The 18,076-nt window shown below is 46.4% G+C and overlaps 1 protein-coding gene across 4 annotated transcripts in view; it reads right to left on the bottom strand.

The window, feature by feature from the left end:
• Grik4 (glutamate ionotropic receptor kainate type subunit 4) overlaps positions 1–18,076 on the bottom strand; it is a 505,439-nt gene that overhangs the window by 170,835 nt on the left and 316,528 nt on the right. For all 4 annotated transcript variants that reach the window (XM_008826008.2, XM_008826013.2, XM_008826014.2 and 1 more), the window contains 2 exons: positions 15,512–15,676; positions 1,517–1,614 (listed from right to left, as the gene is read on the bottom strand). In XM_008826008.2, the coding sequence (XP_008824230.1) occupies positions 1,517–1,614; positions 15,512–15,676 (263 nt within the window). The remainder of the gene's footprint in view (positions 1–1,516; positions 1,615–15,511; positions 15,677–18,076) is intronic.

Below are 18,076 nucleotides of genomic sequence, written 5' to 3'. Positions count from 1 at the left end.
GACTGGGGACTGAAGACAGCAAGGGGCAGTAAAGGGGGTGGGGTAGGGGAAGAGGGAGTACAGAGAAAAGAAAAGGAGCTAGAAAAAGAAAGCAGGAGCTCAAGGGCTGGCAACCTTGCTGAGTGAAGATCAGAGCCAGGACTGGAGTAACGACCTGCCACACACTTGACTATTACCTGAAGCACAGCAAGAAAGATTTAAATTAAACGTCAGCTCAGACTTCCCAGCTGAGCCTGTGAGATGCTACAAGGGATTCTAGGACAGAAACAGCTTTGTGGCCTGGGCTGGACTAAGAGGCATCTTCAAGGATATCTGAGAGGAGTCAAGAGGGTTCTGAGGAACAAGACCAGCCTCAAAACAGATGGGGTCTGGGGTCATATGGCTCTCGAATGTGCAGGTAACGGTTCTGAGGGGTGTGGAGAACCAGAGTACTAATATTCTTCCTGTAGCCTTGGGACACGGCATCAAGCAGTTGGTTCCAGGAATCATGGGTAGTCAGAAGCCTGTCTATGGGTCTCCCATCTCGGCAAGGTGGCTTACCGTGGAGGCATCAGGCCTGTCTTAAAGAAGCACCCTGCTATTCCTGAGTCAGACTCTACTACTACCAAAACTTTTGGAAGGTTGAGCGTCACACCTCTAGCACAGATGTGAGATGGTGCTTCCTCCCCATTCTCCTCCCCGAGCTCTATCTGTCTCTTTGGACTAGTCTAGAGGCCTTTGTGACAGAGAGAGGCTGAAAGCCCTTGCTTCCTCTCTTCTGAAGATATATTTGCAGGGGGAGGACTGGCAACTTCTAGGAAGGACCAGTGAAGATGCCAACAGTAGGCAGACTGTCTAAAGTGTGAAGACTGTCTTCTCTGAGGAAAAGGCGGGGGGGATAGAATAGAGAGGGGCTGTTGCCAGGAAACTTGTCCTCCATCGTACTTTTCCCATGAATTAGAACCAGAGTGAAGAGCTACTACACTTTGGGCCCAGAGAGATTCTAGTCAGAAGTCATACGAGAAGACCGACATCTCGCTTGGAGGAGCATGTGAAGGAATTGGTGGATGAGGAAGAAAGCAAAATAAAATCACTTTTCTTGAGAGGTTACAAAGTACGAGGTTACAAAGTACTGCCTCTTCCCCGAAAGGCAGTCATCCCCAGAATCCCAGCAAACAGATTGCAAATAAGCTGCCATGTCCTGCACAGAGCCCAAAACTCTGCACATATAGCCTCACTCCAGACCACCACCCTCCCCATCTTCCCTCTTCCCCACATCCAGAGAGGCCACCGCAGGTATGCTCTACCATGGGCCCCTAAGACACAGAGCGCAACTTGGTAGTCCTGTGGTCCAAGGTCTCTCCATCTTTCTATTGCTTAGGGAAAATGAAGTGCTCCACCAGTGACCATTCAGCTTCACATTTGCATCAATGATACTAACACCAGGGCTTCCTTGGGCTCTCCCTGCTCTCAACAATGTTGTGATGTTTTGGGCCTCAGCCTGCAGGTACTGCCCCCAACCCAGCCCCACACTTACCTCCTTCTCTCCACAGATGTTGCTGATGATGGAGCTGGAGGCCGGACTAGATGATGGTCCCAGGACAGCCACCACTCCCTTGGGAAGGATTTGACACACTGTAGTCAGGGGCAGGGGCAGGAAAGGAAAAAGTATTCATCAGGTGTAGCTGGCCTTGCTCTGCCTGAGTCCTTAGATCTTTGCCCACTGCCCTCCTCACCTTCTGCCTGCACCCCTTCCAGACCCTTCTCCACATGTTCCAAACTCCAGTTCCCACCCCTCCCCCCAGATTGCTGGGCTCTGGGACAGTTTTATTAGAGTTTATGAATGGTATTAAATGAGGAAATGACCCAGGTTATGACAACATATGGCCACAGCCAACAGGGGGTATAAATTGTCTGAGCTGTCACCAAAGGACGGAGGTAATAGAAAACCTGCAATGTCCCCACACTTCCTGTCTGGTTTCCTGGGGTTTGGGGGACACTGATGCTACAGGGGTGCAGGGTCAAGATATTACCAAGAGTGGCTGGCCAGGCTTCAAACTCTTAATATCTCAGAGGCAAAGACAGTTGGGGAGGAAGAAAGGCCGACAGGCAAGGGACAGAGGTGGCCAGGAGATGCCAGCAGAGAGGAAACACGTAGACAGTAGAAGTCAAAATATGAGAGAGAGAGAGAGAGAGAGAGAGAGAGAGAGAGAGAGAGAGAACTGGAGGCAAAGGAAGTGGCATCTGTTAGGGCATCTGCCCTGAACACTTGAGGCATTGCCCGAGCAGTCACCAGGCCTGCCACCTAGCACTTCTCAGCAGGGAAGGTGCTTTCCTTGACTCTGGACACTCACTTACCTTTCAAAGGTTACCCCAGGCATCCCTCTCCTTAGACCTTCCTGGGCCCTTTAGGTATGGCCAGGGTTCCCCACATCCCTGGCTTTTACCTCTGTTCTTAGACACTGTCCAAATCAGTTTGTGGTTTAGAGTTCTCCTCTTTTCTGCTCATTAGATCTTTCTCTGTCTCTGTTCCTGTCTCTCTGTCTCTTGTGTGTGTGTGTGTGTGTGTGTGTGTGTGTGTGTGTTGTATGTATGCACATGAAAAGGCCAGAGGTTGATGTCAGGGGCCTTCCTCTATTGCTCTCCTCCTTCTTATTCTTTGAGATGGGGTCTCTTAGCAAACCTGGAGCTCACCATTTCAACTTGTCTGGCTGGCCAGTGAGCCCCTGGGATCCACCTATATCTGCCCTGTGCTGGGGTTACAGATTCACAGCATTATATCTGGCTTTAATATAGGTGCAGAGAACACAAACACCTCCTCTTTTTTTGGTCTTTTTGAGGCAGGGTCTCCCTGTAGATCCAGTTTCCTGGAACTCACTATGTAGATCAGGCTGGCCTTGAACTCATAGAGATCCACCTGCCTCTGTCTCCCCAGTGTTGGGACTAAAGGTGTGTGCAACCACACCCAGCTACAGCTCCCCATATTTACTCACTGAGCCACATCCCCAGCCCTAATCCCTCATTTGATTTCCAATTGCTTCAGGCAGGCATGGAGCCACACTCACTTCTAAACTGCCACCTGCCATTTTCTTGGTGTCTAGCACAGTGTTTTCTAGATAGAAGCCCATTTCACACTCGTAAGTGAATACCGAATGATGAGGTACATTCTATCTCAGAAGAGGAGAGAATTAAGATTTCAGACTGGAAAAGGAAGGGTGAGAGGAAGCAGGAAATACAGAGAAAAACTGAGTGAGCTTATTCTTTGCATATGTCCTTGATGTCAGAGCCCAGGTACTGATGTCAGAGCCCAAGTGCCACCCTCAGACTGCATACAGAGCTCCCCATTGCACAGTTTGACATCACTCTCCCAAACCAAAAGCCCAACTCCACACATATTTCCCTTTTATTCAGGAATCAGGCAGAGCCATTTCCCAGGCCTTGATACTGCACAAGAGGGACAAATGCACAGTGGCTTGTAAAGACAGCTGCAAAGCCACACTTCAAGTCTGGTGCTCCTTCTCCTGGGGAGAGTCCTAGCCATTACATTAGCCACAGAAGCCATGAGATCACCTTGCATGGGCACAGGTGGCAAGGGAGGACTCCAGAGTTCAAATTCCAGAGTTGCAGTGTACCGTATGAACTCCAGATTTGCTAGAGCCTGAGGCCTTGCAGGCAGAGGACACCCTCTGGGGGACTCAAAAGTACTAAGTGTGCTCATCACCGGGGACAGACATGGTGCTGGCCAGACCTGACTTCTGAAGAGCCTTGGAAGGATGGGAGCTTTCCCATGCTGCGCTGTGTGGCTCCTCTTGCCTACTGGATGCTTTCAACCTGTCATCCCAGCAAGACAGCCTTAGACAGCAACACATTAGATACAGAGCCAGCCCTGAGTCAAGATCTTGTCTCCACTCACTATCCAGTCTGCCTCCCATAGCCAGATGCTTTGACAACATGGCTCTCAGCAGCCACCTCCTCCCCCAGCTCTCCTCTACTCCACAGCCGAGGTCTCCCTCCCTGCCCACCTCATTCCACTGTATCCATTTTCACCAAGGTCATCATGACCTGTCTCTGGTCTTCTTCCAACTCCCATCTCTTCCTTGGCTAATTCCTCTTGCTGCCTCCCTTTGCTGAATGCAGGTTTTATCTATGCCTACCTCTTGCTGTGCAATCTCACCTTTGCTTGTCTCTTCCCAGATGATCCTACACTTTGGCCTAGGTCTTGGATCAAAATCAAGTTCCACACACCTGCTGGATGTGCCCTCTGATACCACCGAGTCAACGTGGAAGAGTGCAGCACAATGCGTACAAGCATGGTCTCTGGGGCCAGACTGCCTGGGTCTGAGATTCAACACTATCTCCTACCAGCTTCAAAACCCTGAGAGTCACTGAACCTCGTTGGGCCTGTTTACCTTACACATCTACAAAGGTGGTCTACTACAGTACTTCTCCTATAAAGTTGTGAGGATTAAAGTGAGTTAGTCCACATTAAGCACTCAGGATGGTAGCTCACAAGCCCATTATTCCACTATACTGTATTTGCCACATGTTTATCATAATCTAATTTGATCACATACTTCAATGAGGAAGATTTGTTTTTAAAACATCAGTTTTAAGTTAGCATACAAAATGATGACTTTCATGAGGGCATCTTCATATGTACACATTATTATACATTATTATATTTTGTTCTTAGTCATCTCTTTCCACACTGTTCTCCCCACACACATTCCTTTTCTGCCTACCTCTTGCTGAGCCCCTTCTTCACCCCCCCATCACTCTGGAAAATTATCATTATTATTATTCTTTTGGTTTGAGACAAGGTCTCACTATGTAGCCCTGATTGGCCTGGCACTTACTATGTAGATCAGGCTACCCTCAAACTCATAAAGATCTGCCACAGCCTCCCAAGTGCTGAGAATAAAGGCATGTGCCGCCATGCCCAGTCAGGAAGATTCATTTTTATCTACACTTTAAAGATAGGGAAATGGAGGCTTAGAGAATGTAAGTAGGTTTATTTAAAGTCACATAGGTAATATGTAAAAGAGCTGGTTTGACTTTAAAGATCCATCTGGAAGCAAAGCTTGTGCTCTTAACCACTCACATTTACTCTCCTAGCTTCAAGCTCAAAACCATCATCACCCTTGACTCTTCCTTTCCTTTCTTCACTAAATCTATGCACTCAGTATCAAATTAGGGCCCAGGCTCTGCCTATCTGACCTATGCCCCCACCTCGGCCCCTTTTCCTGCTCCCACTGCTTCCTGTTCCCATCAGCTCCCTCTGTCAGCTATCTTCCTGAGGTGTCCTTCGTCTCCAGGACTCTCCATTTGCAATCTTCATTCCAAGCCTATGGAAAATTATAATCCTAAAACATTGGTCTATTGCTTTGATCTGTCTTATGTTCTCTGGCACTCTCTACCACAAGCACAGGGCTCCATTCAGAGTCATATGCCAAGGCATCACAGCAGAGCCATACCACAGCCTTCTCAACCCTTCTCATTGGAAATTGGAAATAAACCAAGGGAACAGTTATAGAACATGGATCATATGCCCAAATAGAATGCTATTTAGGCATTTAAAATGCATATGAACAGTTTGTAATAGTATTAAAAATATTTATCTAATAATATTAATAGGAAGAAGTAGGATATAAAATTATATGTGTATCTATATGAAGACTACAGCTAATACAGCAAATACAGGGACTAGTTATGCATTGAGGAATGATCAGAGGAAGAAGTGATTAGAGCCAACATTTACCAAGCGCTAATCATAGCCCGCTCTGCTCCAAGCACTTCATAGGAAGTGGTTTATGTAATTCTGAGACAGCCTGATAAAATAGGTACTATGACAGTCATCCTCACTTTACAGACACAAGAACAAGAGAGGAATACCAAGGAGCAGAGTGCAGATCAGACCGTGTGACCCCTGGCCCCAGGACCAGTTCCTAAACCACAGCCTTCCGCAGAGAATGGCAATTAACTCTACTGTTTGGATATGCTGCCTTGGCCACGGGAATGTTCGCTGACTGTCTTCTCTTTTTATTATTTCTTTATTGCCTGTAATGAGCACATATTCCTTTTATAAAATATTGTGAGGAATACCATGCTATAATTAAAAAAAATCCTCCTGATGATAAATAAAATTCCCGGGATTTGATCTGCCTGCCACCTGCCTTCCTAGCCCTGCCTGCCCTGGCACCTCTACCTCCTCCTCTATCACGCATGGCTGTCTTCCTACCCAAGGCTGCTCCTAAGTGGTTAGCTCTACCTAGACCAGGGGTTCCTGACCAAGTAACTACCCAAGAGGAGCAGTCAGGAGTGTGTGTGCGTGCATGTGTGTGTGTGTGTGTGTGTGTGTGTGTGTGTGTGTGTGGGAGAGAGAGAGAGAGAGAGAGAGAGAGAGAGAGAGAGAGAGAGAGAGTGTGTGTGTGATCATTATTCTCTGTAAACCTAGCTGGAATGTAGCATTTCCTCCCACTTTCAATGTAGGCAATAAAGCACAGTATATTTGCAGTACCTGTGACTTTGTCGCCAATAGAAATCAAAAATGTTTTCATATTACATTACAAATAGCATTTATATTCATGACTATTTCAACATTATTCTAGTGGTTAGACCCAGTGCTGGGCTTGGCAATGGGATGCATTAATAAAGCACAGATGTTAATATATCACTATTAAAATATTTCAGCTGCACTTCTATATAATTGCTTTCTATGGTCATTGAACCCATTCTATTTTATTCGCTTCAAAACTTTTCTAAGAAGGGGTCCCTTAGCACCCACACCCTACCATAGTCTAGACTCTTGCCCTTCTGCCTGAGAAACTTCCAGCACCCACTTCAGCTATTGCCCCTAGGCAAGAAGCATCCTTTCTGTCCTGCATCTGAGCCAGCTGCTTTTAGGAGACAGGACAAGCTCCCTATTCTTTACCTGCCTTCTGCTCCCAACATATTCATGATGCCTCTCAGTAGAGGAGTATTTCTCCTAAAAAATAATTCTTCTAGAAGGTCACAATTCTGAACCTCGATGCTTTTTGTCAAACTCATTAAGTGGTAAAATCTTATCTAAGCAGACAGATGTGCAACTATTTACTAGCTAAGCAGTCCTGATCCAAAAAATCCTACATCCTAAATCAGAAACTTTGGAACATTGGCATGATGCTCAAAACATTTGGGATTTCAGATTTTTGGATTACTAGTAATTTTCAACCTGTAATGTCTATGCAAATATTCCAAAACCAAAAAATCTCCCCACCAGGAAACATTTCTGGTCTCAAGCATTTCACATAAGGGACATTCAACCTGTATGATACAGAACTATGATATAAGCATGCATTGGTTTGAGCATGGGTCATTCCTGGAAACATTATTCAGTGTATGGTATACGCATCACATGAACTTTCTACAGTCTCAAAAGTTTCAGATTCTAAATACATCAGTCCTCAGGAGTTTAAGGACCCAAGCTTGCCTTTCTGAGCTCCTCACACCCGCCACCATGTGTCCACTGACCTCATACATTATAAACTCTTGAGGTCAGGGAGATAGCTCTGCTTTCTAGGCGTCTGCTCAGTCGAACTGGGCTGATTCAAGATGAGTTCAGTGAAATCGAATGGTCATTGTACCAGCAGCATGGCCTCATGGCCTGGGGAATGCTTGGTATGGACAGGGCTCCTGTTCCCTACGAGGATGCCTGCTCAGTAGAAATGGGACATAGCCACAAAAAGGCCTCAGTTCTAGAACTTCTGGGGCCTGATCCCATAGGCCAAGGCCACCCTGAGTGATGACACTGAGCAGGACAGCAAGGTAGGGAAACAGGTAGACAGCCCTATCTCTATTTCCCAGGATGCAGGGAATAAAGAAACAAGAAGACATGAGTGATGTTGCCATGGCAACTAAGTTTTCCTGCCATCAGAGGAGTTTGAAGACAATTGCTAGAGCAGCTGAGAGAATAAAGACCAGGATATGATATTGCAACTGGATGGAGGAGCAGTTTCTTCTCCTCCAAGTGGTAGCTCTGGCCTGGGCTAGAAGTCCCTCTTGGAAGCTGGAGCCATAACAACGCAGTCTTCAATCTTCTCAGGACCCTCCCCAGACAGGAGAGTACAGAGTGGGAAAGGCTGGCTGTGAAGCAAATGGTCCCGAGGGGTTAGTCCAGGTGCCATTGCGGGCAGGTCCTCATTATTGGCAAGGTAGCAATGGATGAGCCATTCAGCCTCTCTCAGAGTGCAGGTGGTGAGCATCCTGCTTTAAAGGCCAAGAGAGCCATGTAGCAGAGAGAACTAGGAAGACTCAGTCCACTGCACAGCCACTTCCTGGTGAAGCTGGAGAGCAGTGCAAGGGCAAGGTGCCTTGTGCCTGCTCACATCACACTTGGAGCACACCAAGAAGTCCCAACTGCCCCAAAGTCAGGCAGCAATTACCTCTGTCTACTCTGACACACCATTTCTTCTGGTACCAAAGCTTTCAGGAATGCTGTCCATACTGAAATCCCCAAGATGGTCAGTGGGATGAATGGATTAGACTTGCTGGTCTCAAGCCAAGGAAGGGAGAATGTGGTTGTGTGGGGGCCAGATCTCTGCAGCAGCTTGCCCCACAGTAGGGTCCATTTCCAGTAACCAAGATCTCTTCCTTCCCTCATAGTTTCAGATCACTACATGAGGAACACCGCCATTCCCTGGGGCTTTTCATGTGCCAGGTGCCCAGCTGGCAAGCACAATGCCACTCTGACAGGGAGGCATGACTCTAATTGTCATGAGAATGGGTAGAGAGACGTTGCTGAAAATTCACAGGCAGTCCAGCATTGCTCTGAGTCTGTTAAATACTTTTCTCATCTCCTCAGAAGCTCGGGAAGGGAGAGCTCTAAGCATACCCATTCTCAGAAAATTCTAATTATTCTTCCATGAGGACTTGGAGAAATAGGACTTGAGCCCCAGATAGGGTTAGAATTCTGGGCACAGGTGACTCTCAGTTCTGAGTATGGGTGCTGGTTTATACTTGACCTCCAAGTCTGACCTTTAACTATGACCCCTGTTAACTCTCTCAAAGACAGTCACATTGGTTGGTCACTGCACCCCAATATACCCCCTGTTATCCAGGCTCAAACCTTTGCTCAGGCTACTATGCCATCTACCCAGATGCTAGTTTCTCTTCTCCTTATCCATGGCACATTCCAAAGTCTGGCCCGGAAATTTCACCTCATCACCTGGCCTGTGTCATAGCTCTGAGTCCTGTGTGAACCACTCCCCGATACACCCGTGGGAGACCACCTAAGACTTATGTACTTTGCAGATGTGTGCTCCTGGAAAAGATCAGGAGCCTCATCTCATTTCTTCATCTGTAAAATAAGGAAACTAAACCAGCTGATCTCTAAGCACTGCAAATCAATGTAATTCTGAGTTCTCACCATGCATACGTGCTGTGGGGAACTCAGAGAGGGGAGTGAGGAACGTCTGATGACTCATCACTATAGTCTCTTTCTTCCCCTTTCCCTGGTGTGTGTGTGTGTGTACACATGTGTGCATATACCTGTGAAAGTTAAAGGTCAACCTTGGGTCTTGTTTATCAAGTATCGTCCATCATCCATCATCTAGCTTGTTTTTTTGTGTTTTGAGGCAGTGTCTCTTACCAGGCTGGAACTCATCAAGGAGGTTAGGCTGGCTGGCCAGTGAGCTACAGAGCTCTGCCTCCCTCCACTTCCCCAGTGCTAAAACTTACAAGCACGGTAAGCCCTTTACTGATTGAGCCATCTCCCTGGGGTGATGCCCAGCTTTTTTACCCAGGTTTTGGGAACTGAAGTTAGGTCCTCATGTTTGCAAAGTGAGTATTTTACCAACTGAGCCACCTCGCCAGACCCCTTCCTTACCCTGATTTTGATTCATTCTACTGAATGGATGGAGGAATACCAGCACTTACTTCTTAGATGCAGCCTTGAATGACTGAGGGTCATGCCCCTGGGAGCCTGAGAAGTTTGGAAGCCTAGGAAGAGTGGACCTGCAGAGCCAGAACATCAGGCACCTGCCCCAGGCCCCATCCCAGGCACACTGGAGCCTTGTGGGGTCCGGGTTCCCCAGTGTGCCTCTGGGTGTCAAGGGGAGACAATGTGGACTGTGGATGGTGTGTGTGGCCTCACAGAGACAAGCAGCGGTGGCGAGGGGTTGACAGGGAGACCCTGCTCCTAGCTCTGCAGTAAATTAAGCCTCAAACTGGCTCTGGCAGAAGCAGGGATGGTGCCTCAGGGTATTTGGGTGGTAAAAGGGCGGCACTTAGTTAAGCTCTAATACATTCACTGCAGGAGGCAGAGTGATCTATGGAACAGAGGTCTGCAACGTCTGATGCCTCCTAGGAACTCCGGCAAAAGAAAGGCTTCAATGGAGATAAGATACAGAGGGAAGCCGGAGGGGCCGATGGAAGGGGGAATGGCCTAATAGGCCTTGTCCATCCCCTGCACATCAGACCTGTGGGCCCTGCAGAGGGAGTTAGCAAGTCAAACATCTAGAAGCCTGAGGCGATGGTGGGAAAAAGGACAGAGGTGGGATGAGTCCCCTGTGAGTTGGAGGAAGCTTTGTAAGTGACCCTTGCTTTAACTAAACCCACTGTATGAAAATCTGCCTATTTGAACCAGAAAACATGGGGGTTGATTTTCTACTCATATCTTTCCAGTTTCCAGGTTGGCTGTTAATTAATGCCCTGTGTGATACCTTCCATCCCCAGGCCTCGTGTGCAGCCAGCGGATGAGGGGGTGACCTCTAGATTCCAGCATCTTCACCTTACTTATACTTCCCAATCTTTGGTTCTCAAAATAACCACTGATTCCCTGGACTAACTCGCCTGCCCAAATGTGATTCATTAAGTGCGATGTGTACAGAGCTTTTTGAAAACCACCTATTATTGCAGTAAGGCCCAACTATACCCTGCTGGATTGCTACAGCCCCAACTTCAATTACAGCCTAGACTTTCCACAACCAAAAACATCACCAGCAGTCTCTTTCATCTCCTTGAAGCAGAGTCCCTGGCTACAAGGTGATAGGTGAAGGGTTGGGAGAGTTATCTAAGGCTCTCGAGCCACTGATGTGTCTTAAATTAACAATGCAAATTAGCTCTGGACCACTAGCCCAGGGAAAACCCAGACTGTGACATGAAGCAGCAGCTGGCATGAGGTGGCCCACCACAACTTTCAAAGGCACAAAGCTGTCAGCTATATCAAGCCTAGAAAACTGGAAGGAGAAAAATATCCAATTATGAAGGATGTTGACATTAAGCAAGCTACCTGGGAAGAGCCTGGGAAAAAGTGCAGCCCTTGGGGACAGCTGAGCTTTGAAACGCAGGATAGAAGGGGTGACGGGGAAGGCTGGAGGAAGCCTGCTCAGCTGAGACTGGAGAGAAAAAAATCAGTAGCAAAAGCTATCGCTGCCACTTGCTGTGTGCACTGTGGGGAGCGTGTCACCTACACTGTGGTATGGAACAGTCTGATGAGACAACATGACTGTCACTATTATTTGGCAAATGAGCAAACTGAGGCACAAAATGGATAAGGAGCCTGTCCATATCACACAGAGTGTGTGATATCACACAGTCTGATTCCCCAACTCATGATCTTAATCTTCCCATCACACAGACTCCCTCCAAGAAGGGATCACAGAGTGGCTGCCCCCTCCACCTAGGGATCCTGTCTGCTTCTACCTGCCTTCCCCCAGTACTCTCACTAACACCTAGAGTCTGCCCCCCCTGCTTCAGCCCACCACAGGATCCACCACCAACTCACCCCCTTACCAGAGGAAGTAAGGAACTGGGACCTTTCTATGAACTATCTGTGCAATATTTAAAAGCCCCATCATGAGGGTGTAATCTGGGTTCAGATGGAAGGCTTTCAGGATAGAAAGATTCAGAAGTCTTTTCTACCACATGCAAACATGCTCCAACACACTGAGATGTAAAAGTTGAACCAAAGGCCACTTGCTAATAAAACACTTGATGTCTAAAAGAAAGACATTAAAAAGATGCCCAAAGCCTGCAATGAGTAATAAAAATATCAATTTCTTTTATTTATTGATTCATCTAGCTTTATGTTTTTTGATGCATTGACTTTACCAAGTCAGGTTGCCTGAGTTACTGGAAAAGAACATTTCTACTGGCCAGTGACACCATCCAAAATAGGCAGATATGCACTCTAGGGAGGCCTTAGAGGAAGGAAAGGAGAGAGAAGAGCTGGTTTTTCAGAGTAGACTACAGGACTACTTAGAAATCCAGACTCTTGTCTGAGACCTGGGTAAAGAAACCCCAAGGCCAGACTAGGAGACTCATGAGAAATTGTTACAGGTATTTCTGATTTCATTCAGAAGATCTTGAACACTCTGTCTTCTTTTCATTGTGATAGAAATTAACCTTGATATCCACTTGAACTTTTATCTCTTCCCTGATAAATCCTTCTCGGCTGGAATCAGATGCAATGCACACTTGCTAAATGTTTATTGACTAAATGAATGAATGAAAAAAGGAATGCTTTGGTACATTGTGCCACACTCTCTTCTGGAGGACTGTGTGCCCATAGTTCCTAATGGCCTCAGTGGTACTATACTAAACAGCATAAATTTAGTCTCAGTCACAGCTACTGGACCAGGAGTGGACACTGTCCCCAAGGGTAGTCAGTAAGCAGTCTGGAAAACACCTACAGCCTATGAAACTGCCACACAGCAAGATTAGCAAGACTAATCAGATCCTCCACATTGGGCACCCAGAGTAAAAGGTATTAATGGACATCTATATGATACCCTATCCCCACAAGCGTCAACAACCAGCATGGAAGAGGGGGTGGAAAGATTGTAAAAGCCAGGGGTCAGAGAGGATGGAAGCCAAACAGTGTCTTCTGGACATGACAGGGCCACTGTACTCATGAGCTCACAGCAGCTGTAAACCCCTGCACAAGATCAAGCCAGTCAACAGTCCAGCATGGAGGTAGGAGGGGCTTACTCCCCTAGCTGAGGAGTTAATGATAGTTGATGGATGCTAGGAGAGGGAGAGGCAGTTGTCTTTAGGGGTGTGGTCCCTGGTAGGTTGCTCGTGCTCCAGGGGATAGCCCCATACCCATGCCTGAATAGGCAGCTCAAATTTGACTCAGTGAGTCATAAAAACATGAAGTTAGGAGGAGGGGTAAGGGTGAGGATGGATGGGAAAAGAGTTAGGGGGAAGAGTGGAAATAAATATGATCAAAATATATTGCATGAATGTATTAAACTCTCAAAGAATTAATTAAAATATATTAAAAAAGAGGTGCTGCTGGGCATGGTATCACACATCTTTAATCCCCTCGGAGGCAGAGATTATTGGCAGATCTCTATGAGACAGAGGCCAGCCTAGTCTACACAGAGAGTTCCAGGCCAGGTGGAGCTACTAGGAGAACCTGTCTCAAAAAGGGGGGGTGGGTACCAAGGGAGGCTGCCACTGTGTGCACACTGAAGAGACTGCAAGCGCCTGCAAGCAGAGGTCCGATCTCTCTTGTTTCCTACATTGCTCCTAAAGCATGACATCCTGGACTATACAGGAAATACTCAACTAAAGCTCCAAAATGAACCAGCAGAGGGAATCATCCTGGTGGCCATTTTTGAGACAGGTGTATGATGGATAAGCCAGGGAAACTGACCAGGTGGGAGATGCACCTAGACCCAACAGACAGGAGCACTAAAAACACTATGAGAGCAGGAGAGAGAGACTGGTGGGTCTGGGAGCCAACGCCTTCCTCCCCATTGTGATAATCGATCTGCTGTGCTTGGGTTGGTGAGAACCTGTTTCTTTTCTTGCAGCCCTAACAATCCAAGCTAGAGCATCACTGAATCCTCATATTCATCAACAATCCTTGTTGTTCCTTTCAAAGTTTTATTTATTTGGTATTTACCACTGAGTATTGTTAAGGGTCCAAATGTGTTAGGAAGGAGAAGACAGGGGCTCTCTAAGGTCTTAGGGAATTGATGCTATCATCTTTCCCGGTTACAGATCCCTTGCTATAATTTAGGTCTTGAATGTGCCCCAAAGGCTTGGTCATCAGCTGTTGGTGCTATTGGGAAGTGATGGAAACTTTAGGAGGTAGTGTTACTGGAAGGTAGTTAAGTCACTGGGAGTGTTTTCTTAAAGGTTATATTGGGACCTGATCCATTCTCTACCCATCTCCCTTGGCTTCCTGGCTACTATGAGATGAGTAGAGGTGAACTCTACCATATGTTCCTACCATGATGTTCTGTGTTTCCAAAAGACCAAAGCAGTGAGGTCACTCAGTCACAGACCAAAACTTCTAAAACTGTGCAGCAAATCAAACATTCCAGGTTTTATGCTGAATACCTCAAGTATTTTGTCATAGAAGCAGAAAGTTGACTAACATCTTTACTTTTCTTATATTTCCAGCTTAGCCTCAAGGCAAAGCCCACCTCACTTGAGTCTAATCTCGTGACATCACCAAGGTAATACTAGAAACAGCTAGAAGATCACAGAGGAGGAACAGTGGATTGTGCACAGATATGCAGGGCCCAGGACCACTGACTAGCTCATGCTCAGGTAAATTATTCCATATCTTTGAGCGTCACTTTTTTTTCCAAAATAGATTGGAAAAAACTTAACTCCCAGACTGTTGTTAGAACTAAAGGCAGTTCTCAGCACATGGTACCCACCCGGTGCCTCCATGTGTGACTTAATCGACCAACTGGGTATGTCTGCAAAACACTGAAACTCACAGGAGATTTTCTGTGTTTTTTAACTCATGTGAATCTCATAACACCTTGCAGGATAGAGTATAGCATTTGCATTTTACTTATGAGGAAACTGAGGCACAGGCAGATTGAATAGCTTTAAGGTAAGTGATCAAACTCTATCTCAAGTCCCAGTGTCTTCCTATGATGCTGCCTTCAGCAAGAGAAAGAAGACAGAGCCAGGTGGGGTGGTTCATACCTGTAATCTCAGCACTTGGGAGGCTGAGGCAAGAGGATTGCTATGAGTTCAAGGCTAGCCTGAGCTACCTAGTAAATTCTAGGCCAGTGTGGGCTACAGAGTGAGAGGCTCTATCTCAAAACAAAAGAATATAAAAGAATGGAAGGGAAGGAGGAAGGGAGGAAGAAATGAGGGAAGGAAGGAGGGAGGGAGGGAGGGAGGGAGGGAAGGAAGGAAGGAAGGAAGGAAGGAAGGAAGGAAGGAAGGAAGGAAGGAAGGAAATTAGATGGGCAGTGGCTAAGCTTCCTTTAGGCTGGCTATTATTCTTTCTCAATCATCCTCAAGATTTCAGTCAAGGCTTTGTACAGACAATGTTCAAGAAATTAATGCATCTGTACATGAAAGAATTAAGGAATGGGTAGATGACTGAGTGAACTAATATTCTATCTTAATTCATGTTTCACAACAAAACCTGGAAGTCTCATCCAGGCTGAGATCCTCACAGGTCCTCCTGGTATATGTTTTTTTTCCCTCCCCTGGGAAGTTCTATGTCAGAGGCCTGGAACTAGGTACAGCTTCCTCCCACCAACTCATCCTCTGCCAGCCTGTCCATTCTACGTACTGGTTTCTGCAGTCTCGTACTCGCTGTCTCTGAGAAGCTCAAAGATGTCCACTTCGACCTTGGCCTTGCCCAGTCTCTCAGGTGCACGGTTGATGCGGTTCTTGGCCAGGGTGATGGAGAGCCGTTCCCCTCTGCTGCATTCCATGGGGTCATCCAAGATAGCAGCTGTGGGCAGGCAACCACACGGAGACAGTTGGTACACCACCCACCACCATTACCCCTCTTCCTTCCCCACCCTCTCCCAACTGCCATCTTCCTTTTCCAGGCAGCAAACCAAATCCCTCTCCAACTTGACATCAGCAGAGTTTTCCCAGAGCAAGTTCTCTGCATGCTTTGGTGCACGCAGACAAGCGTAGCAGTGAATTCTAATGGGATGTGTGCCTTGGGGGCCCTGCAATGCCACATTCGGCCACCAGGGGTCCTACTTATCTGAGGTCCCTGGACCCAGGCACAGAAATCCCCTTGGATTCTTGGATATAAGTTTGCATGCATACAGAAAGGCACATGTGTGCTGCCCTTTGAAAATGGAATTCTAGATATATGGGAAACCCTGAGGTAAGAGAGAGCTACACAAGGCCACATATGTGAGGGAGTGCTGTGGTGGGAGCAAGGGGCTGCTGCACAGTACTGTGGAATGCTCTGATGCCCGTGAGTCATGTCTCCTAGGTGAACCATGCAGCTTTTCTGAACCTCTTTTCTTCATTCAACATTAGGAGTAGTAAGACAAACTCATAGCTAGTGTAAGAACTCAATTCAGGTAGTATAGGTAAGTAGACCATCATATGGACTTAACCAATGTGTCAATCATGTGGATGACTTAGAGGGGTGCAGTTATCAGCAGCTCCCAGCCTCTGGGTGTAATGTGAAGGGTGTCACAGAGAACTGGCTCAGGTCCCAGCTCCACCTCTTAGTATCCAATCTGTTTTCTCACTTGGAAAATAGAGAGAAACCCACTCCTTGGGGCTACTGTGATGATTACATCAGATAAAACATGCTCAATACAGTATTTTGCACCTAGTAAGCACTCGATAATGCTGGCTACTGAGATTCTTAATTATCAAAACAGGGGGAAGTTAGAAAACTGAAAATCAGCCTACAAACTTTTATATAAACCTTTATGGCAGTTATTAGCAATTATTCACAAAGGCCAAAAGGTAGAAACAACTCAAATGCCCACCAACAGAGGGACAAGGAAAATGTTGCTTCTCTATGCAGTGGATTATTATTGAACAATAAAAGGAATAGAGTAGGGATGAATTTGGCAACAGGGATGAATCTTAAAGACATCATGCCAAGTGAAAGACACAAAAGATTACATATTGGATGGGCCTATTAATATGAAGTATCTAGACCTGGTGAATCCACAGAGACTGAAAGGAGAGTAATGGTTGCCTAGAGTTCAGGGACTCATGGGAAGTAAGGAGTGACAGCTAATGATCAGGAAGTTTGGGGGAGAGGTTCGATGAAAGAGAGTTCTAAAATTGAGTGTGGTGATGACTGCACACCTCCACGTGTACAGCAAAAACCACTGAATTGTATATGTTGGGTAGATGAATTATGTGGTATATGAATTCTACCACAATAAAGTCGTTACAGAATAGAAAAAGATACTGAATTTATCTTTCAGAGGGTGAAAGAACACAGGGTATCAAGGCAGATATACTCTACTGACACATGGCTTGAGTTGCTGTGGCCAGTGGACCCAGAAGCCCAGGCTCCATGTTGCCATTTTACCCATTACCGCTCTGCTGTATTATCACCACCTTACAAATAAAAAACCAGGACACAGCAGAGAACATGACAAAGCATTTTTTCTGATGTGGATTTACTTCTATGCGTATTATCCCTGAACAGTGAAATTCAATTTCATGTACACAGTGTGTATACATGCATGGGGCCAGTGTATCCTAAGACTTAGGCAATGAAGTGGCCTCTATGAACTAACTAAAAACACACACCTGAAGTGACTAGCCAAATGCAGAGGGGGCCAAAGAATGGTTACTGGGAACACTTAAAAGCTCTGCCAAGGTAAGCTCTAATACAAAGTGCACATCCCTTATGAATGTGAGACTTGGAATGCTTTAACCTCGGTGCCCTGTTACAGATAGTCTCACTGGACCTGCTCAGGGAACAAGACCAGAGTGAGATGGTTCTTCAGGAAGTGGAAATGGAAAGAGTCATACCAAGATAGTAACCTTGAGGCTAGAAAGTAGAGGGAATAGAAGAGAGGATCACAAATGATGCTCTTTGATGAACCCATGAAGGTCCTTTTAGATGTGGACAGGAAGTGTCTAGGGTTATACAGCTCCTTCTAGGCGTGGCGGTATCTGGGGTTATGCAGCCCCATGTCAGAGGCAACCATCACAATTTGAGGCAACCATCACAATTCCATACCTATCAGTTATGAATATTGGTTTCCACATAAGATTTGATGTTGGTAGAAAATGTTTTACAATTAAAAATATAATAGCAACAGTTAGGCTAGCTCTAGAGCACGGGCAAGGGACAACTTGGACAGCAGAAATTGGCAGTCCACGCCAGCATGATAATTTGCAGAAGACCCTG

This window comes from Nannospalax galili, unplaced genomic scaffold (genome assembly GCF_000622305.1).
Source record: "Nannospalax galili isolate Female #2095 unplaced genomic scaffold, S.galili_v1.0 scaffold229, whole genome shotgun sequence".
NCBI lineage: Eukaryota > Metazoa > Chordata > Mammalia > Rodentia > Spalacidae > Nannospalax > Nannospalax galili.
The sequence above is the reverse complement of the archived record's forward strand: the minus strand, read 5'-3'. Positions and strand labels throughout refer to the sequence as shown.